This window comes from Musca autumnalis, unplaced genomic scaffold, assembly GCF_047663935.1.
Source record: "Musca autumnalis isolate F117 unplaced genomic scaffold, ASM4766393v1 scaffold_4, whole genome shotgun sequence".
Classification (NCBI taxonomy): domain Eukaryota; kingdom Metazoa; phylum Arthropoda; class Insecta; order Diptera; family Muscidae; genus Musca; species Musca autumnalis.
Window position 1 is genome coordinate 186,285,452 of NW_027411977.1, and position 22,835 is coordinate 186,308,286.

The window sequence follows — 22,835 nt, forward strand, 5'->3', positions numbered from 1 at the left end:
CCTCCTTATTATGGTGGAGTGTATAATAACTTGCGCACCTCTTCGTATCATTCAGCGTAATTTCGCCAAACGCGACTGAGGTCCTATTTTCTTTTTTCCAGGGTTCAAAAGTAACTTAACCATTGCCCACAATTCACTTATTCAGACTCCAATGTTCCAACACTTCAGATGATTTAACCACTTGTTCCGATTACCGACCAACCTGTTGAATTCCAGTGTCAGCTCATTGACTCTGGGGTCACTTGGTTTGGCGCGACGAAGCTCATCACGCTTATTTGCTGGCCCATTGACTCTGCTGGGATGTTTGGTCTTACTTACTTGGCAGTTATGATGCCTTCCACAGTGTTTTTCGCTACCCGAATTTCAGAAGGATTAGACAGATCTCTGAAGCGGAGATTAGTGAACTCTCTGAAACTCGGTCAATTATCTTTCTCATGATTGACGTTCAGAGGTGATGAATTCGGGCGGTCTGATGATGGAGACAGTTATGGGAAGATGGTCTGATCCAAGAGAAACGACCGGTTGCGAGGTGACGTCATTGTCAGACCAGATGACACGATGCTTCTGTCTGGCGAACTGTGACACTCTCCGCTAATTCTGATAGGGGCGTCCTCATTGCGAAACGTGGAAACTATCAATATGCTCAGCCACCACTATGCCTCTCTGGTCGTTTCCGAGGACCGTATGCCACCACTCATGATGAGCATTAAAGTCCCCCAAGACCAGACAGTTATGACCTTCCAAAAGCGGGCTATAACCTGGAGTACAGTTATGTATCTCGTCAAACAAAAATAACGCTCTACAAAACACTGATACTACCCGTGCTGATGTATGGCTCCGAAACCTGGGTACTTGCACAAGCAGACATGGCAGTGCTTGATGTGTTTGAGAGAAAAATTCTTCGAAAGATCTACGGACCAATCTGCGTTGACGGTAAATATCGACGTCGCATGAACCACGAGCTGTGTCTGCTGTACAACGACATCAATATTGTTAAACGTATCTAGATGCAGCGATTGCGTTGGCTAGGCCATATCATAAGAATGAGCGATGATGACCCCGCTAAAAAGGTGTATAAACGCGGACCGCTTGGCGGTGCACGCAGAATTGGCAAGCCAAGGAATAGATGGCGCAAACAAGTGGATGATGAGATGAAAAGGCGCGGTATTCCAGAAAGCGAAGCAACAAATAGAGAGAATTGGAGATCTTTTCTTAGTTCGGACTATAGAACAAATGTTCTGTAATGGGCCAGCTAAGTAAGTAAGTACAGTTATGTATCGGCGGGATGTATACGTCCAGCAACTGCTACCCCATACATTATATGTACGGGTACTCTAATGACCCCAGGCTCTAGACAGAACAGACTGGTGCAATAGGAAAGCTAATCCCCCACCTCCTAACACATATTTTATTGTTATCATACTCACCACGATTTAGGATTTTTTGGAGCTTTCGGACTATTATGTCAGGACACATGAATTGTCCACGAAAATATTATATGGTGCTAAACAGGAACAAAAGGGCCATATTCTGCAAAAATTTCAAAACTGTACTCGAATAGCCCTTAAACTGCACACTAGCAAAAATTTGGAACTTTTGCGGAGGAGATACTCGGAAGTGTTTTCTGATATTATTCATCTTTGAACATTACTATACCCCGATTCACTTTTATTTTAGATACTTTTTACTGTCTATCTTAATCTCTGAAATGTATTGCTTACTTCGTCACTATCTCTCTTTGAACTGCCTGCCCATTGACACTTTTGCACAAGTCGAACGACCAACGTTGCAGTAACACGAACAACAAACTATATCCTATAAATCAATCTATGTTGTCTAAACTTCAGCATTTCGTTTTTTCTTTCTTTTTTTGTTGGTCTATGAGATGTTCAGCTTTCAAAACCTCCTTCAGTGTATGTATGTTGTAATAAATCTTCTTATATCAAACAAGCAGCTTTCCGTAAGTGCATGAGTATTTTTGCAAAAATTCTTTAAATTTCCTCCTCAGTTCGCTTTCATTTTTCTTTTCCCACTCAGTTTTGGTTAGCTCGTCTTCTTCTTTTTGTGATAATCCATACGCCAATTTACCAGGTAATGACTATAAATCAATAGCTAGTGAGCGGAAAGAGGGAATGAGGATGAAATGCATGGAAGTGTACACAATTTCCGTTTGTTAATTAATTTCAGTCATTATCAGGCATCACCAAAAAATAGAAGCTTTGTCTTGTTGCTGTTGAAGATGACTGTTGTCAGAAGGGAAAAAAAGACGAAGACCGGGGCAAGGTATGAAACTCCTTTGGCGTTGACTCACGTTTAGATTGCTTTGTAATAAGAACAAAAATCTACTTTTTACCTTCCGTTGACAAGCAGTAACTGAGGCAATATTTGAAACTTAAATTTGGAGGTAGAAAAGGGTAGATATTTTTGGGGTGATCTAATTTGAGGTAATATTATTATTTCCTTTGAACAATATTCTTTAGGTCTGCTGGTAAATTTTGTATTTTAACATCAAAATCTTATCCCCCTTCATTTTCAGAAAATCTTACCCTATTCACATTTTCTGCCGTCGCCTTATACAAATTTCTCAGCCCTCCTCCTTTGCGTTTTTTTTTTTTTTTCTAGTGACACCCCTCAGTAATGAATTTTTGCTTCCAGTCCAATTTAATCCTTGACCTGGTTTCCCTAACTGCATCCATAAAATATTGTTATCTATGTTCCAATTTCATTTTATTTGTTCACTTCATTGTTTTTTTTGTTTCTCAATGCTGCTGTAGGGCAAAGTGGCAGTCGGGTGCCAGGTTAGCACCTTTCATCAGTTTTACAACGCTTAATTGTAATGAAAAATTCTCCAGTGACGACTCTTGTCGATATGACAAATTAAAAACAACAAAAAATTTTTTAACACACACACACATTTACATTCACACAATCAATGTAAGTAAATGTATATGTGTGTGTGTTTAAGTATTACCTCCTCAGTGGCAAATATAAATGATAAATAGACTAACATCACATCTGGGATGGTTGGGAAACGAGCAATGGGAAGCAGCACTCAACAACGACAAAAAATATCGCACCAAAATTGAGGTAGTCTTCTTGCAAATGGCAAACTATATTCGCAAAAATTTTACCATAAATGATGATGTTGATGTCGCTGGTACGGACGGAACAGTGTTATATTGACATCCGTTTATGTTGTTTGCGAAGAGTGTAGCATATTTTAAGGAGGCAGCAGGGATACACTTGGGAACAAGAATACATACACATTTTATACTTGGTTCAGTGATTAATGCTGTGATGAATAGTTCCTTTACATACTTTTGTAATGCTCCCTCTGCCAATGATTTTAGATAGAAGATATGCGATATTTTTGTTGTATGTTGTTCCAAATAACTGTAGTTAAACTTAGTCTTAGTTTAGGTATTGATTTCCAGTGACAAATAGTTAAATAGTTTATTGAAAATATTATAGGAACGATGTAGTAAGTCGAAAGATATTAGAGATAACCATAGATGGTTATAGGACAAACACTTTTATAAGAAGAATGCCATATATTAAGGGTGGAGAGCAAAGGATGTGGAAGTTGAGAGGTACAACCGACAAAGCACAAGACTTCAAGGCCAAAAATAAAAATCGGCAGTACCATATTAAAACATATCGGAATACATATGTGAGATTAAAACAAGATGTCTTCCGTTATTTGCGATCCTATAAAGTACATCAGCAAAAATGTCTAAAATCGTCTTTTCCATTTCAAAAAAATCAAAAAAAATTTTTGATACTACATCTATGATTTTTGGTACATAGATTAAGAAAAAAATCGTCATTCCAAATCTGTTTTCGTTACCAACTTTGATTGTTGCGCGCAAAAGATATGACCATTTTAATTATGCTAATTAGAAAAAATTCTAAAAAAATCGCGGCTTAATATAGTAAGCTGTTATATCCAATTGTCGTTAACTGAATTCGCACCCTTTGAGAATATGCAAAAAAAAATTCAAAAAGATAGAATGGATTCGCGAAAAATTAAATTTGTTAAATAATTTCACGTATTTACAAACATATTTTTGAAGCAATAGCGCTTATACTTACAAAAAAATATATAAAAAAATTATAGCAACATCCAGACATTGTGAGGAATAAAACGAAACCTAAGTCGTGAAGTTTGAAGCTATAGTATTCTTGTTATTTACAAAAATACAATGAAAATGTGACGAAAAAAATAAAAATTATGTTATTCTAATTTGATTTTTTTATGGTTTTATAGAAAATGTTGAAGAAAAAATGATTGAGCTCTTCGTCATTTTCGTCCAAATTTCACACAATAATGAAGATATTCCGTTGCAACAACTTTTTCACTTATAGTTTTCCTATTGGCGAATATTTTTAGAACATTATATTAAATCACAAGGTATTCCAATTGTGGCATAACATTAAAATAATGTTATATTGAATATTACGACATTTGAAACGCATAGAAACCGCGTAATAGTGGAAATCACAAGATGCGCATCCGATTTTCCAAAACAGCGAATCAATCCTTCTTATTTGATATACACTTTGTGAAATTCCATTTGACGAACCCGATGTAGCATCAGTTGCATGTTAGGGTGCAAAAAACAGTAAAATGCCCATAATTTCCACGAAGTACATTTGCATTTTATGCGCATCCGATTTCAATGATCACCATTAAAAAATACATCATCCTATGTCATTTCAATGCGATCCATCAAGAACCGTGGATGTAGCATCGCACTCAGTTTTTAGAAAAAATCTATTATATCTCTGGATTCGCGAACGTTTTTCAATATCTGTTTTCGCACATTTTAAATATGCGTTTCGCTCTATTTATCTAAGTAGGAATAACACATCTAAAACGCGTCTAAATACGCGATATTTTCACAAATATTTTTTGCATATTTTCGAAATTTGAGGGGTATCATATCCGCCGATCTAGTGGATGGATTTAGACGCGCAAAGGCTTGTTAGATTCAGAACGTAAAAAAACTAAATTCACGCGGGTTTGCACTGAAATCGAAAGGCATTTGTAAGTTTTGAATCCAAAAAACTGGTTTTTAAAAAAAAAATACGCACAAAAATTTCGACTTTAAGCTGAGATTGTTGTGAACCTTTGAAGGCTACATGCCCGATTTATACATCAAAAAATGCGCAATCGCGAGTACTACAATCTCATAATCAGTTTTTAAACGAGTACAGTTGCGCGTTACGATTAGAGCAAAAATTCAAAAAACCCAATTTTTCAGTCTTCAAAATGTCAGCATCCGTTTGAGATTGATGCGGTGGTTATATTAAAAACTCATACATTAGAAACTTCATCTCTGAAGTGTATTCTTTAACTTCTTCTTTGAACATTATACTCTACATTGTATTGTAAAGCCACTAATTGAAAATTGACTTAAAAAAACTCGTTTCCTTCAACGATTTTCTTCTATTTTTTTACATTAATATGACCACAGCTTCCGCTCAAATTATAATTTTAAGAAATCCATCGGTGAATCGTGCTAAAACAGTTTATTTTACCTAAATGCGTTCAAAAGTTATGGTATATTACAACAATTCGCGAGATACAATACCCCATACCTCAGTTTCAACAGAAGTAAATTTTCTACAAAAAGGCCGACATATGTTATTGATCTGGGTAAAATTTCGACGTCCTCAAAAATTGAGTAAGAAATTGGATGAGAACAAGTAAAATAAAAACATCAGCCAGTTTTGCTGACAGAGATGTTCCCTCAGCCTATGTGAATTGAAACTTTTATCTACGGACAGAATGTATTTAGGGTCTATTCAGAATTTTGTGGCCCTTTTTGGACATTTGGACATTTGAACTTTCCGACAAAAGTTCAAAGTTCAAAAGTCTTGCGGAGGAGGTATTTAAAGGAATACACCGACATACTTAATTATGGAAGTTGGTCTTATCGCGTCCACTAGTCATTTCAGTGGGTCATCGTATAACTTTTGGACCAGTATGCCAGGAAGCATGGAATTGTCCATGGAAAATATAATATGGCTGTAAACAGTACCACAACGAACAGTACCGGTAACATTTCCAAAGGATCTTCGAAGAGTCCCTAAACTGCATATAGACGCAAATGTTGAAATTTTGTGGAGGAGGTATCCTAAGGAGAGGACCGATATGGGCCATTTTGAAAAGTTGAACTAAATTTGGATAAAATATTAAGAGCTTCAATGTTTGGACCAAATTAATTACCCTGTTCAAGAGAAATCGTGCATACCATTTTAGTGACATTTTTTTTAAATACTGGGAGGAAGTATCTGAAGTTGTGGACCGGTATTTATCATCTTCGAGCTGAAACCAAATTTGGACAAAATATGACGAAGTCCAAATTTTGAGCCAAATCGGTTGACCAGTTCGAGAGTTATCGTGCTATCGTGGTTTTTCTTAGAACTTAAACTAAGATTGTACAAAATATTGCGAAGGCCACATTTCGGACTGAATCGGCAGATCCGTTGCAGAGATATCTTGCGCTTCAACCACTGCTCACGGTGTCATTGGGGTTTTTTGCACCTTTTAAGCTATTTTCTCAGAAAGTATGGTCGTGCTCCTGATGAAACTTATACCGTCGTAATGGAGGGCAGTGAATACAATTTGACAAAATCAAAGCAATTCGGTAGCAGGCCCTAAAATGAACTGTTCTGAAATTTTGTGTGGGAGATACCCGAAGGAGTGGACTGATTGATTCCATATTGGAACCTCATGTAGAAATATCACGATGTGCTAAGTATGGACCAAATCGGTTACTCCCTGCGTTATTGTGTGCACAAATTTTCCGAACATTTTCGAACTTTTATTGGGGAACTTAAACTGGACAATATTTTATATTTATATTTTACGAAAGCCAAATTTTGGACCGAATCGGTTGATCCGTTCGAGAGTTATCGTGCGCTCCAGCCAGCCAGACAGACAGACGGACGGACATGGCTTAATTAACTCCAAATTGTCTGAAACGGATTTCTTCCAAACATACTTGGGGTCTAAACCATTATTTCGTTGAGGCACATTTTGCGTGTCTGAAAGTGTATATGAGGAAAAGTCAAATTTTTTTAATATTCCATTTGAAAAAAATTAAAATTTTTTAAGCTACATGAACGATTTTTGGTACATGGATAGAAAAAATTCCTATTCTCAAACCTGTTCGAGATAAATATTTAATTATATACTAATTTTGGGTATTTTATGGCGGTTTCAATTCTGATTATAAGAAAAAATCTTATAAAAACGCTGTTCATTATATTGAGAAACAGTTTTAATTTATGGCTTTCTACATACTATGTGTTTACTGAGGTCCCATAACTTAAGTGAAAAAGTTGTAAATTTTCGCGGAAATGAAATAAGAATTCAAAAAAATGACTGGCTTGCAACTTGTTTTAATAAAATTTAAGCTGTTTATGCATCGGAAAAATATTTTAAAAATATGTACGTAATCTAAACATCGCGAAGATTCAAATGAATATACAAATCTGTTTAGCGGTTTGCATATTATAGCAAAAACAAAAAAATATATCGAGGGAATTTATAAAATGTTTGTAAGAGAAAATATTTTTTCAAATTTGTTTTGTGAGTTAGTTGAACAAAATGTAGGAAAATTAGGTCGGAGTTATTCTTCTATTTCAGTTAAATTTCACGCAAAATATCACATTTTTTATTCTAATAACTTCTCGAGTACACGGTAACATCTAGCGAAAAATAGGGGAAACGTTCAAATAAATTTTGGGTTACTTTTAATGGGGTATAATCTTCAAATAAAACTGTATTGGGTAATGTTCATTTTGAACTGCGTGTAAATCGCGAAATCCTCATAATTACTTGATGCGCATGCGGTTTATGAATACGGCGAATTCTTCTCTTTTAATTGTACACATTTGTCAGGATTTACTTCGGCGGCTACGATGTAGCATCGCCTGCAGCGTAGTGTGCACAAAACGGTATAACGCTTATAATTTGCACAAAGTGCATACACTTTTTATGCGCTTCCGATTTCACTATCATCAACGAACAAATGCAACTATCTAAACCTATTTCGATAAAATCCATCAAGAACCGTGGATGTGGCATCACAGACTATTTTTGGGATAAATCGGATACAGCTCCCATGCCATTAAATTTTTTAAACCACTGTTTTCGCAAAAACGCGATTGATGTGTCAGTTTCTTCATTGACAAGGAAACGATCCTCAGAAAACGCGATTAAATCCGCGATATTTTCAAAAACATTTTTCGCACATTTTTCGGTTTTTGCAGTTGCTGTTTTCGCCGTTCTAGTGGATGGATTTTCACGATCTATGATTTATATGATCCGGACCGTCAAAAAATTAAAATATCTTGGGGTCCCAGCATAATCAAAAGATATTGTAAATACTGTAAACATAAAATAGGGGATTTCGAAAAAATATCGCACTAAATTTTGGCCTTTGGCAGTAGATTACTGTGATGCTGTGTGGGCTACATAGTCAATATACATATCAAATTATGCATAATCGCAAGTACTTAACTCCTATAAATGGTTCCTTTTGGTCAGATATCCTTACTTTAAACGGTTTGACCGGCAATCGAATAAAAACGTAAAACAAACTCGTGTCCTTCAACTTGTTTTTACCTATTTTTATTCATTTACCCTTTTTTAGCCACATTTTTGAGCTTCGATCAAAAACACTTAATTTGGTCCAATAATGGTCATATTTTGTGGTACACTTGAATAGTTCGCGTATTATAATAGTGCAAACCTTGGCTTCATCAATGTTAAATTTTTTTGACTTTCCCTCATATACCCTTGTTAGCATAAATAGCTACTTAATAAATAGCTACATCCATATTTAAAATATATGCATGTTTATGAAAATTTTGTTAATGTTATTACTAATATTAAATGTGATTTCTTCTTTGTCCAATAGAATATTTCCATTCATTATTTTGATTCAATTATAAAATATATTGGGCATTTAATTTACTAAAAAACAACATTACTTTAGGAAAACACAAAACCTTGATTTATTCAGTCACTTTGCCGTCTTTACTCAACGACTGTCTTTAGGAAACTCAAGAAAAAAAAAGAACAAAAATAATCCATACCATTTTTTCCTCTTCGCTTGCTAGATTGGTTAACTGTGAGTTATAGAAAAAATGACTGCTTGTGGAAGAAAAAATCGCAACAACAACAACAAAGCACGAAACACGCGTTTGACCGCATACACACCACTAAAGCAAAATCAATTTTTTTACTCGACCGTCTTCGCTTTTGCGTCTTCTATTAAACCATACACACAGCTGTTTATTAAAAAATAAGCGGGAGTCCTGTTGTTACTCTCTTTGACAAAAATCCTCTCTACACCCATAAAAAATATGTTGTAACATGAAAAATATATTGGACAAATAAAATTGAGATATGTTACAAAATGTTGCAAACATATATTTGTTTGAACTCAAACATATATTTGTTTGGAACCAGTCCCAATCATTTATTTTTGTGTGTATCCCAACATATTTCCAACATATATTTTTCTGCGTGTAGGGAAATTTCTACCAGGCATAGATGAGGTTGGAAAATGGTCAGTATCGGTCCACTCCTTCCAGGTACATCCCACCCAAAATTTCGGAAAAGTGCAGTTTAAAGCCTGCTTTCTAATCGCGTTAATTCTTCTTGCAACAACTTGTATGCGCTGCGCCTTTTACGACGGTAAATATTTTTAAGGGGCAAGTTCATACTTCCTGAGAAAATGGTCCAAAAGTTATTAAAACCCTCTATGGCACCATATGTAGCGCACTGTACTTGCGAATGCATCAACCGATTAGATTCAAAATTCAAAGTTCGAATATGGGTCATATCGGCCCACTCCTACGCTAAAACGGTGTGCACGAAATCTCGAAGTCAATGGCCGGTTTGGTTCATGCTTTGCACATCGTAATATTTCTGCGAGACATAGATTAGGTTTAAATATGATCCACGACTTCGGGTACCTCCCACAAAAAATTTCGCAAATGTGCAGTTTAAGAGCTGCTCACAAATCGGTGCGATTTTTGTTGTAACAAATTGAATTCTTTGCTCCTATCACGACGGCTAGTCCATACTTCCTGAGAAAATGCTCCGAAATGTGAAAAAACCATAGGGGTGTAGTGGTAGGAGCGCACGATAATTCTCGAAGGGATCAGCCAAAATGGTCCATACAGGGCACCTCCCCCAAAAAAGTTCAAATTGTTATTTACCTATAGTTCAGGATCTGCTCTTTCTGAAAGATCCTTTGGACAACTATATCGATGCTACTCCTTGTAGTCCTATTTAGAGTGATATTATGTTTTTCTTGGGCAAGTCCATGCTTCCTGATATGCTGGTCCAAAACCTGTAAGTTATACGGTGCCCAACCGAAATGACTCCTAAAATAAGATCCACTTCCCAAATGGAGTATGCCGATCCATTCCTTCAGGTACCTCCCCCGCATCAGATACGAGTTTTAATTCATACGCCCCGAAGTATCTACAATTTGTCATATGAGGTTCGAAATGGTCACCAAAATGGCTGAAATTTTGTAGTTAATCTTCATTGGGGGTATTAAACGTTCCGTATGAAATTTGTCGGTATAGGTCCACGCCTTCATATAGCTCCCATAGAACGGTACCACCTGATTTTCGGTATTTTGAATGTTTTAGCCTCATTATCACACCGAAATGGCTGAAATTTGGTACTTAGTCTTCGCAAGGGGGTATACAACATTCTCCCAAAAATTTGTCGGTATAGGTCGCCTTCATATAACCCCCATAGAACGGTACCTCCCGATTTTCGGTATTTTGAAGGTTGTGGCCACAGCAACCCACAGAAATTTCTGAAATTTGGTATTTAGTCGTTGTTGGAGGTAAAAGTCTTTCTGACTGAAATTCGTCGGTATAGATCCACCTTTCCACCCTATGAGGGCTATAGAACGGTACCTTCCGATTTTCGTAATTCTGAAGGTTGTGACGTCAATATCCCACCGAAAGATTAAAATTTCTTATTTAGTCTTTAATGGCGTTATAAAATATTCCAGAAAAGAATTGTCAGTATAGGAACCCATATCACCCACAAGATTTTCGGTATTTTGAGGGTTTTATCGAAATATCGGAAATTTGTCTAAAAACTTTGTCTAAAAACTTTCCGCCAGAAATTTGTAGGTATAGATCGATGTTTTGATATAGCCCCCATGGAACGGTGCCTCCCGAATTCCGGTATTTTGTAGGTTAGCCACATTGTTTTACCGAACTTGCTGAAATTTGGTATATTGTCTCCTTCATTGTTCATTGTTCCATTTTACTTCAATACAACCCGTGGTGGATGGTATAAGAAGTTCGGCCTGGCTGAACTTAACGCCGATCTCTCTTGTTATTTTTGTGTTTCCAGAAATTCCCAATTTCTTTAAATTGCATCTTCTGGGCAATATTGTTACGGAATTAAGGTTTAACTTAGCCCGACGTCATCGTCGAGTATAAATATTGCAATATCCTCTCAAATTATTAATCTCAGCTTAACTTAAGAATTATTACTAAAAATCAATTACGAGTATGTTTTGCAAATATTTTTTGAAAACCCCTCGATTATTCATGCCATAAGTCAAACGCTTAAAATATTTAAATTTGTTGTCACATTTCTCAAAAATATATGTATTTTTTGTTTTTATTTAAAAATACAACCCCGATTGGTTCCTATAAATTTCCATTTTATTTCAATTTCTCGTTCATTTTCTTCTTCTCCTTCTTTTTTACAGACGATGTTTTATTCTCACGACGCGGAAGGATGGGACGCATAGTTAGCCCGCGTCATACACTTCCGCCAAACACAACATGCACATACCATTTTCATGGTTATCCTGGCGACCTAATTTGGTTATCATTCACCAGCTACAATCTACAAATGCTGCAGCAGGCCATTCACGATAACAATACTCTGGGTCGGGTAAGTAACTTGGTTGGTTGGTCTTGGTCCTTTTGGCACAAAAGATAAATAACATAGATACAAACAATAACAAAAACAAAACAAAAACCGACATACTATCTGCATATCTGTATGGCAGTTCATGGGAATACGTATGCATTTGGGTGTGTGTGTGTGGTCGAAGTCGGGGTATAGCGGGAAATATGGGTTAAAGACCTATACGTCGTAAAGGCTATACGAGGATATGAATGTAAATGGGTTTTATGTGTCGACGATGTGCATGTTTGTGTGAGTATGTTGATGCTTTAGATATATGGTATAGATGCAGTGGTTAACCGATATGAATGCCGTTTTTCATTGTGTTGATGCTCACATCCTGACGCATTTACTAGCGGTTTACCCGAGGAAATATATGGGCTAATCAGTAGTAAATGTGCTAGAGAATGTTGTGGAAACAATGAGATTTAATAAAGAAGGTCCCCGATGTGGAAATCAATTAAACCGATTAGGAGTCCATAACATGGGTGCCCGGGCAGCTTTAAAACATGTTTCGGATCGTTTAGAAAAGTTTTGCAGCAGGTTGCCCAAGCGGTCTGTGCGACTGTACAATTTTTAAGGGACAAGTCTATGCTTCCTGTAATAATGGCGAACACCTCTAAAAAGCCATGCAGATATCAACTGAAATGTCTACTGAGCACGATAACTTACGAATTTAGTTGTTGTTGTTGTTGTAGCAACGCATGTATGTTCGTTCGTGTAATATTTCAATTATCAAGTTCCTCTGTATCCAGACTCAAGAATTCTGCAACCTGGACTGGTTGCGTCCATAAAAAATGAGGAGACAGTTGAGTGAGGTTAGCTGGCAACTAAACAAATGCAGAGTATCGTGTGGTCCCAATCCACATGCTGGGCATATGTTGGGTAATTCTGGCCCAATACGAATTGAGGCGGCTTCATCCTCCGGATCTTAACTGAGCTAAAACCACTCGTGTTTGCCTTGGCAGCTGGCGTTCTTCTGATGCGACGGCAGGGGGATGGACTCCAAGTACGGCATTCACACTGTATCTTCGCACTGCTTGCGCAACCATGTTGGTGTGAATGCGATTCAAGCATGCCGGATAGGCTCGTTGATCTAGCGGCTCTCTTTTATACCTTTGGATCTCTCGCTCTAGATCATGAAGGTCTCTCCTGACGTGCCTGGGTGGGGGAGCCTTTCCATTAAATATTCCTCAGATGGAAGAGCTGCACTAGGTCAGCTATGTAGACATTTAACCTATCACATATGTCATCGACGATAGGACCCGACGCCAAGATCGTACAATCATCCGCATACATCGCGATCTCTATGCCGTCTGGAGGGTGTGGAATTTCAAAAAGGTAGAGGTTAAACAGTTCCGGAGATGTCACCCCTCCTTGGGGAACTCCCTGTTTCTTGTTTCTGACTTTGGACTTCTTGTTTCTGAATTCTACAAACGACTGGCGTCCACACATATAGTTGATTACCCAACGTTTCAAACATGGCTGGAGATTAGTTTTCTCTATATCCTCCAGCTTAGGTCAAGAACCACCATGACTGTTCGCTCGCACGGCCTTTTCTGGTTCAGTCCTCTACTGATATGTGTGGATATGGCGTCAAATGCTATGCATTTTCCGAAATCCATGTTGATGTAAGGCAACTGGAAAACTTTGCTACTGCTCGTAGATTGTGGTGGTACCTTCTCGGCTGGAAGAGCTCTTCTTATACGGCGTAGCACACTTCTCTTCGCCCTATCACTCTATGGGTGCTCTATGAACTGCAGATTAAAATAACACCTGCACCTCTTTGGGTCAGTTGAAAGTAACAGCCGTTCTGTCATCTTTCTTTTCCGGACTCAAGAGTGATTTAACCGTTGCCCACAATTTACTTATTCCTGCACCAGTGTTGCATTGCTTCAGATGGTCTAGCCACTTTTTCCGCTTATGTTCGCGTACTAGCCTGTTGAATTCAAGAGTAAGTTCTCTAACTCTTGGGTCTTCGGGGTTCGTACGACGAAGCTCATCACGTTCATATGCCAGTCCGTCGCTTCTGCTGGGAAATTTGGTCTTATTTCAGGTATTCGACCAGCAGGTATGTAGCGAGCGGCTGCTTTAGTGATGATGTCTCGGAAAGTTCTCTCAGCTACCCGAGGATCTGAGGGGTTAAGCAATTGTCTGAAGCGGCGATTGGTAAATTCTCTGAAACCTTGCCAATCAGCTTTCCCATGGTTCAGGAAAGTACGGCGTTCAGAGGATATGAAGTCGGGTGGTCTGTTTACGGAGACGATGACAGGGAGGTGGTCCGAACTAAGGGAAATGACGGATTGCCAGGACACGTCATTTATCAGACATGGTGCTACAATGGTGATATCTGGTGAGCTGTGGCAGTTTCCTCTAACCCTCGTAGGAGCGTATTCATTCACCGCGCAAAACGTGGAGCTATCGATTTGCTCTGCCAGCGCTGTACCCCTCTCGTCATTACCTACGATGGAATGCCAAAGCTCATGATGAGCATTGAAGTCCCCTAGCACCACACGGTTATCGCACTCTAAAAGCAAACTAATATTGGGCATATAACGCGGATCACAGCTACTCATCGGCGGTATGTACACATTAAGCAGCTCTACCTCAGCAGTACCACAATTTACTGCTACCCCCATACACTCCAAGTACTCGTATGGGTCACTAGAGTCAAGCTCAAGCGAGATAGGTCTGTACTGAATAGACTGGTGTATTAGGAAGGCGAGTCCTCCTCCTCCGCTTCTTGTGCGATCCTTCCGCAAAACATTGTAACCATCAAACGTAAGCTACAGGTGGCGGTGAGCTTTGTTTCTTGGATCGCAGCGACCATGATGTTTTTCCGACTCATAAAGTCCACAATTTCACTGATCTTATTGCGGAGACCGTTGCAATTGAATTGCAGGAATGATGCATTTCCGGGCCGTTGAACAACAACATGTGGTGTTAGATGCTGCATCTGTTGTTATTGTTGTTGGGGAGACTGCGGGGGCGTCTCGTATTCCGACGACGACGAAGAGTCAGACGACGACGTAGAAGATGCATTTGGTGATCCATACTGGCCGGGGGTTCATTTCTATCCCGGCACGGACCAGAAGAGCTCGGAGCAGGCTTTCCGGGATAAATTGCCGCTCCCATGGTGAAAGAAATACACGAACACAAACACATAATTGTTGAGGTGACGGCCCCTGGTCGAAGATTCCTCCGAGTCAATCCGGTGTAAGAACCGGCCGTCGCGGGATTGTTCGAATTTAATGTCCGATTTGGCCGAAATTTTTACCCTTACCTTATCTTCTGGTACATCCCTCAAAATTGATCGAATATGTTTGATTATATCCAGCATAAGGCTGTTCGATGATGGTTTTGAAGTTCAAGTTCATACCTGACGTTGAATGCAACGACTCATACCTAATATATGTACGTAATTACGACTGCGTTTGTCCATCCATTCATTTGTTTATATACACATATATATTTCCTATTTAGATGGCGATTGTGCAGTTGTTGTTGTTGATGTTTCTCTTTTTTCCATACTTAGAAATGAATTATACATTCGTAATGCATACAAAACTATAAAAGTAGACAATGCGTAATGTTCTTTTTTGCGGCGGCAAAAGTTTTCTACAGCTTTTCATGCCACCTTACCCTACCCACCAATACTAAGGGACAATAGATGGATGCTTGCATTGCATACACATGCATAGTTTACAAGTGCGGATATAGTAGACAGGACATGCATTTAGCGTACGGACACAAAGAAATTCCGCACTATAGCACACAGTCATTGACTTTCACCAACACACAAGTGCCAAGAGTCAAAACAGCAACAAAAACTACAACAAAAAGAAACAATCATTGCAGTTTTTAGTCATCTATAGTCAGTAAGCTATTCATTTTAGAAATTTCCTAGCTATTTTCCCCGGTAACTTTATGGCACACGGACAGTTGGCTGTCGTCTGGACAGCAAAGCAACAACACACAACAAAACATCAACTGTTACTAGTGTCAGTACTAGATGCGACTAGTGCTGCTATAGTTACATATTACTAACTATGGTAAAAATTCCTCTTGTACATTTGTATATCAAACTTTAAATGATGTAATTTTTTATGTTAAACGATGAATGAACAACAAAACACTGGCAAGCGGGTAGACAATAATAAATTAAAGATTTAATGGGCATTTAGGGAGTGGAGAGAGAGAGAGAGATTTATTGAGGTTGTTGGGTGTTTGTGGTTAATGCAATGATATAGGTGTTTACAACAGCATTAATTCAAAATTGCTGATCTGCAAATTTTAGCGTTATTAACTTCGTGTGGTCTATAGCACATCGCTGAAAAATAGCCAAGTGGTCTTAATCGAACGTTGCTGAAAAGAAAGGCTTTAATCTGGTTCGCCTACAGAATTTTACACTCATTTAGCTTGTAAAAGTAACAGAATAAATAGCTTTAATATATTTTTTCCGAAAGAATGTAATTTTCCAAATCCAACGCTGGTTACCCGAACGTAATGTTATATATCAACATTTATTGTGGTAGTGAGAGGATTCAGAATTTAGTGCGAGGTTTCTGGAATTTAATTTCAGATACCAACGTATTGTAGTGCAGGTTGGAATGCCCGGCTTAAACGCTGAATGCCCGGATTTCAATTCCCAGGCTAGACAACATCAAAATATTTCAACGGTGCACAGTGGATCCACTTGTATGGAGAAAGTGGCCAAAAATATTTAGAGTGCAAAAATCAAGCCAATGCGCCGGTTGCAGCTTTGTGCTGCTGCGAAGAGTGTTTTAAGAAACCACGAGCGTAACATTCTCCCCGCTTTCCCCTCTGGAGGGGATATACGGTAAGAATTGTTTTATGCTGTTAATACAAAATGACATGAACAAAGGCCCCGATTATCTAATGATGCAAAAATAGGCTTAAGGAAACAAAACAATCTCTAAAACAACATAAAATCCAACCAATTTAGCGGATTAAAAAAATCAACATTTTTGTCTAAATAGGTAAAATATTTAATATAGATCATATAGCGCTCTTCCTGGAAGGCACGTACCGCCAACGTAAGACATCTTTGGAAGAAGATTTCTTCATCTTGCCACTGATGCCAAGTATGTTAATGTACGTGGTCAGATAACAGAGTTATACGCTAATATATCTATAGAAACCCTAGAGCAGCTTTAGTTAGCGACCCACCATTTATAGTCTGGCACTAGATGACAGCTGATTTTAATACTGAATAATCTTAAACCCATGACCTACTTTGGAAAATTATTCCCGAGGTGGGCACTGGTGGGCATCATGACTAAAATCTTAGGTCAAATTGAAGTATATGATCGAATTGGCAAAACAAAATAAGCAGCTAACTAGGATTCCACAAAACGCTAACACACTATTTTTAATGAAAATTAAGCTATTACCTCCTCCTTCAAAATCTACTATAATAGTTTGCTATACGTATTAGTTTCGCGATATTTTGAATATATTTACTTGCACTTAAAATATAGGTAGACTCACAACAAAAAATATTAGTCAAATGTTCTGACTTTTGAAGCTATTCTTAAGAAGATCGCGTTCGAATTAAACAAAAACTAATATATTTTTAAAAAGGTCCATGTCATAGCTGTCAGAGTTGCCAGATGTTGTACCAAAATTTTGACATTAATTTTTTTATTTTTGGCCAATGGGTGGATCCACTGTGCGGTGGCAAAAAAGCCTTCAATGAACTGTTAACTAAAGGACTCGCATGTTTGCCCAGCCGATGAACCCCTTCTGTACTCGTGTCTTTGATAGGTGGTTTGCTACACCCTGCAAACTGCAAATGTTGAATTTTGCCAAAAATTCATTTTTCTACCCTCAACCATAGCATGAAGGGTATACTAAGTTTATTATTTCGTTTGTACTAACTTAGCTGGCCTATTACAGAACATTTGTTCTATAAGCCGAACTAAGTAAAGATCTCCAATTATCTCGTTTACTGCTTCGCTTTCTGAAATACCGGGCCTTTTCATCTCTTCATCCACTTGTTTGCTCCATCTAAGCTTAGGCCTGCCAACTTTTCGTACACCGCCATGTGGCAGAAATTTATACGCCTTTTTAGCGGGTTCTTCATCGCTCATTCTTATGATAAGGCCAAGCCAACGCAATCGTTGCATCTCGATACGTTTATCTATACTGATGTCGTTGTATAGCAGATACAGCTCGTGGTTCATACGACGTCGATATTCACCGCCAACGCAGGAAAGCAAAGCACTACATTGTCTGCTTGCGCAAGTGCCCAGGCCTCGGTACCATACATCAGCACGGGTAGTATCAGTGTATTGTAAAGCGTTGTTTTTGTTTGACGAGATGTGTCTTTATTCCTAAACTGCTTACTCAGACCGAAGTAGCATCTGTTGGTCAACACTATTCTTCTTCGTATTTCACAGCTGATGTTGTTGTTTGTGTTTACGGCGGTGCCGATGTGGACGAAGTCCTTTACTACCTCAAAATTATAGGAACAAGCGTCAATAGTTGGCCCGATCTCTATGGACGCATTGCGCGTAGACACCATCAACGTGGTCTTCTCGCCGTTTACCACCAGACCCACTTTAGCAGATTCCCTTTCGAATTTTGCAAATGTGTCAGTTACTTCCTTTACCGATCGACCCATGATGTCAATGTCGTCGGCCTAAGCAAGTAACGTATGGCTGTTCGTGTATATTGTTCCACTTCTTTTGACCTTCGCGTCTCGTATTACATTCTCCAGAAGGATGTTGAATAGATCACACGACAGGCCGTATCTTGTCTGAAACCTCTTTTGGTAATTAACTCTTCGGAGAGGTTCTTTCGGACATGGCTTGGAACACATTTGAACGTATAGGGCTGTCGAAGGCTGCTTTATAATCGACGAAAAAATGGAAGGTGTCATTTCTTGGGTCTTTTCCAGGATTTGTCTCAAGGTAAATATCTGGTCAATGGTGGATTTGCCCGGTCTAAAGCCGCACTGATAGGGTCCAATAATTTCATTGACCATAGGGTTTAGTCTCTCACAGAATATGCCAGATAATATCTTATATGCAATAGGGCACACAGTCTTATCTCCCTTCTTGTGGACTGGACATAGGATGCTCACGTTCGAATCGTCGGGTACGCGTTCTTCCTGCCAGATGGTGCTAACTAGCTGATGCATACACCTTATCAGCGTGTCGGCTCCGGTCTTGAACAGCTCGGCTGTTCATCTTCTGGGATTGGATCGTTGGTATCTTCGTCGTCATCGCTACTATCGGATATCAACAGTTTGGAAAAGTGTTCTTTCAATAACCTGAGCACGCTATCTGTATCTGTACCTTGCTAGTCCCCACAGGAGGATGCGCCTGTACCAAAGCCATCAGTTTGATGTTTTACACTTTGGTAGAACTTTCGGACTTCATTATAGCTCCTGTACATCTCGATTTTTTTCACACTCCCGCCTTCCATTTCTCTCTCTTTCCTGTGGAAAAGACGTTTCTCCTCTCTCCTTTACTCCCGATATCTCTCGTGCGCTACGCGTTGCTACTAATTGTAGAGTAGCCCTATATGCCGCATTTTTCTCTTCGGTAGCAGCACGACACTTTTGGTCATTCCATGGATTCCTTGGTGGAGGTCTCTGGTATCCAAGTATGGATTTTGCGGCTGTTTAAATGGAGTGGCAATATATTCCCATTGTGCTGATATGTTATAGGGACGAGGAGTGCTTTCATTAAGCAATTGGGCTTGTTGAGTGGAATATGCTGTGGCTATCTGTTGTGTTTGTAGCTTACCGATGCCTAACTTCCGTGTTGTATCTGTTCGTGCTTTATTTCTAACGTTTAGACGGGTACGTACCTTTGCTGCAACAAGGTAGTGGTGTGAATCAATGTTTGCGCCTCGGAACGATCGTACATCCAATACGCTCGATGAATGTCTTCCATCTATCACAATATGGTCAATTGGATTATTTGTTCTTTGATCTGGAGACAACCAGGTGCCCTTATGAATATCTAGATGCTTAAATCTGGTACTGCTAATTACCATGTTTTTTGCAGCTGCAAAGTCTATCAGCCTCATGCCATTGTCAGATGTTTCACTGTGGAGACTGAATTTCCCGACTGTTGGGCCAAAGATATTCTCCTTTCCAATTTTGGCATTAAAATCTCCTAGAATAATTTTAATGTCATGGACAGGGCAACGGTCATAAGTTTCTTCTAAGCGCTCGTAAAATATATCTTTGGTTTGTTCGTCCTTGTCTTCAGTGGGAGCATGGGCGCAGATAAATGTAATGTTGAATTTTGCTTTTATCCGTATTGTAGCAAGTCTTTCATTCACTGGAGTGAAGCTGGAGGCCAGATGTTTTAACTTTCAACTAACTACAAATCCGCAGCCAAACTTATGCTTTGTGTCATGGCAGCTATAATACAGTGCGTCACCTTTAGTTGTTGTTGTGACGCTTTTCCCAATCCATCGTATTTCCTTTCCTGTATGGCAGTAATGTCGGCCTTGTACTTTTCAAGTAGATCTGCCAATGCGTAAACTGCAACTTCTTTATAAAGAGTGCGAACATTCCAGGTGCAGATTCGCAGATTATGATCCTTAAAACGTTTGCGGGGTTCGTCAACTTTAGATTGGTTTGTTTTTCTTTTCTTTCGTATTTTCATAGTAGGCTGCTTTTTCTAGAAGACGCCCAAGCCCAAGTTTTTAACGTTCTTATGGGTGAACGCGCGGCACATGTTAGCTCACTACCTTTAATGGGTGTTAAAGGCAGCTCCCCAGGGCTCCTGGGTTTTGCCATGTTAAAGCCGGTCAGGACCTTGGTATCTTCCATCCCCTACGTCATCCATTTTTTCGTCCACTCCTTCCGGTACCTGCCCCACAAAAGTTTGAAATGTTCGAAAATTTTTGTGTGCACGATAACTCTTGAAGGAAGTAACCAATTTGGTCCATAATTTGTACATCGTGAAATTTCTACCAGACTCAGTTTAATCAAGGGCAAGTCCATACTTCCTGAGATAATAGCCTGAAAGATGCAAAAAAAAACCTATGATACCGTGTGTAGTGGTTGGAGTGCAAGATAACTCTCGAACGGATCATCAGATTTAGTCCAAAATTTTGCCTGCATAATATTTTATCCAAACATAGTTTAATTTCGAAGATAAGCCATATCGGTCCATTCCTTCAGGTACCTCCCCACAATACTTCAAAAATGTTCGGAAAAATTGTTCGCACGATAACTCTTAAAGGGAGTGATCGATTTGGTCATTACTTTACACATCCTAATATATCTACTAGGCATATATCAGGTTCGAATATGGACTATATTTGTCCACTCCTTCGGGTACCTATCACACAAAATTACGGATAAGTTCACTTTAAGACCTGCTCTTGAATAACTTGGATTTTTGTTGAAGCAACTTGCCTTAATTACAACGGTAAAAGTTTTTTCAGGGGCAAGTCCATACTTCTTGAGAAAACAGCCCGAAAGGTTTAAGACCCCCTATGACACCATATGCAGTCGGTGGACAGCATTAAAACTCTCAGACTGATCAACCGATTTGGTCCAAGTTTTCGCCTTCGTCATATTTTATCCAAATTAAATTTCAGTTCGAAGATGGGCAACGACTTCCGGTACTCCCAGCCAATATTTAAAAATGTCACTAAAATGGTATTCACGATATCTCTTGAACGGGGCAAGCAATTTGTTCCAAACTTTAGATCACCAAATATTTTGTCCAAATTTAGTTAAACTTCCAAAATGGCCGATATCGATCTTCTCCTTATGGTACTTCCCCCACAAAAGTTCAAAATTTGTGTCTAAGTGCAGTTTAGAGTCTGTTCGAAGATCCTTTGGAAATGTATACCGATTCTGTTCGGTGTGGTCCTATTTACAGCGATGTTATGTTTTCCGTTGAAAAGTCCATGCTTCCTGGCATACAGCTCGAAAAGTTGTGCGATAACCCACTGAAATGACTAGTGGGCGCGATATCTATCGAGAAGATACGACTCCCAAAAAAAGATCCACTTCAATAATGGACTATGTCAGTCCATTCCTTCAAGTAACTTCTCCGCAACATTTTTGAACTTCAATCATTATCCACATTTTTGTCGGCAAGTTCGGATGTCCAAAAAGGACCACAAAATTCTAAAAAAAAACCTAATACATTCGATCTATCTTTAGATGAAAGTTTCAATTCACATCAGCTGAGGGTATATCTCTGTCGGCTGATACTTTTTTACTTGTTTTTTATGTAATTTTCTGAATGTGGTTGAAATGCTGTGATGCACCTAAACGTAAACTTGTATGGGTAATATTCATTTGAAAGATTTTTTAGTTGTTGTGTCTAAGTGCAGTTTAGGGTCTGTTCGAAGATCCTTTGGAAATGTATACCAATTCTGTTCGGTGTGGTCCTATTTACAGCGATGTTATGTTTTCCGTGGAAAAGTCCATGCTTCCTGGCATACAGCTCGAAAAGTTGTGCGATAACCCACTGAAATGACTAGTGGGCGCGATATCTACCGAAAGGATATGACTCCCAAAAAAAGATCCACTTCCATAATGGACTATGTCGGTACATTCGTTCAAGTAACTCCTCCGCAACATTTTTGAACTTCAATCATAATCCACATTTTTGTCGGCAAGTTCGAATGTCCAAAAAGGACCACAAAATTCTAAAAAAAAACCTAATACATTCGATCTATCTTTAGATGAAAGTTTCAATTCACATCAGCTGAGGCTGATACTTTTTTACTTGTTTTTAATGGAATTTTCTGAATGTGGTTGAAAATGCTGTGATGCACCTAAACGTAAACTTGTATGGGTAATATTTGAAAGATTTTTTAGTTCTGTGGGAGAATTTGGTTAAGAACTACAAAA

At 38.7% G+C, this 22,835-nt stretch overlaps 1 protein-coding gene across 12 annotated transcripts in view; it reads left to right on the plus strand.

Annotated features, from left to right (window-relative positions):
• LOC141402723 (uncharacterized) overlaps positions 1–22,835 on the plus strand; it is a 688,471-nt gene that overhangs the window by 506,159 nt on the left and 159,477 nt on the right. For all 12 annotated transcript variants that reach the window (XM_073984599.1, XM_073984586.1, XM_073984598.1 and 9 more), the window contains one exon: positions 11,772–11,959. In XM_073984599.1, the coding sequence (XP_073840700.1) occupies positions 11,772–11,959 (188 nt within the window). The remainder of the gene's footprint in view (positions 1–11,771; positions 11,960–22,835) is intronic.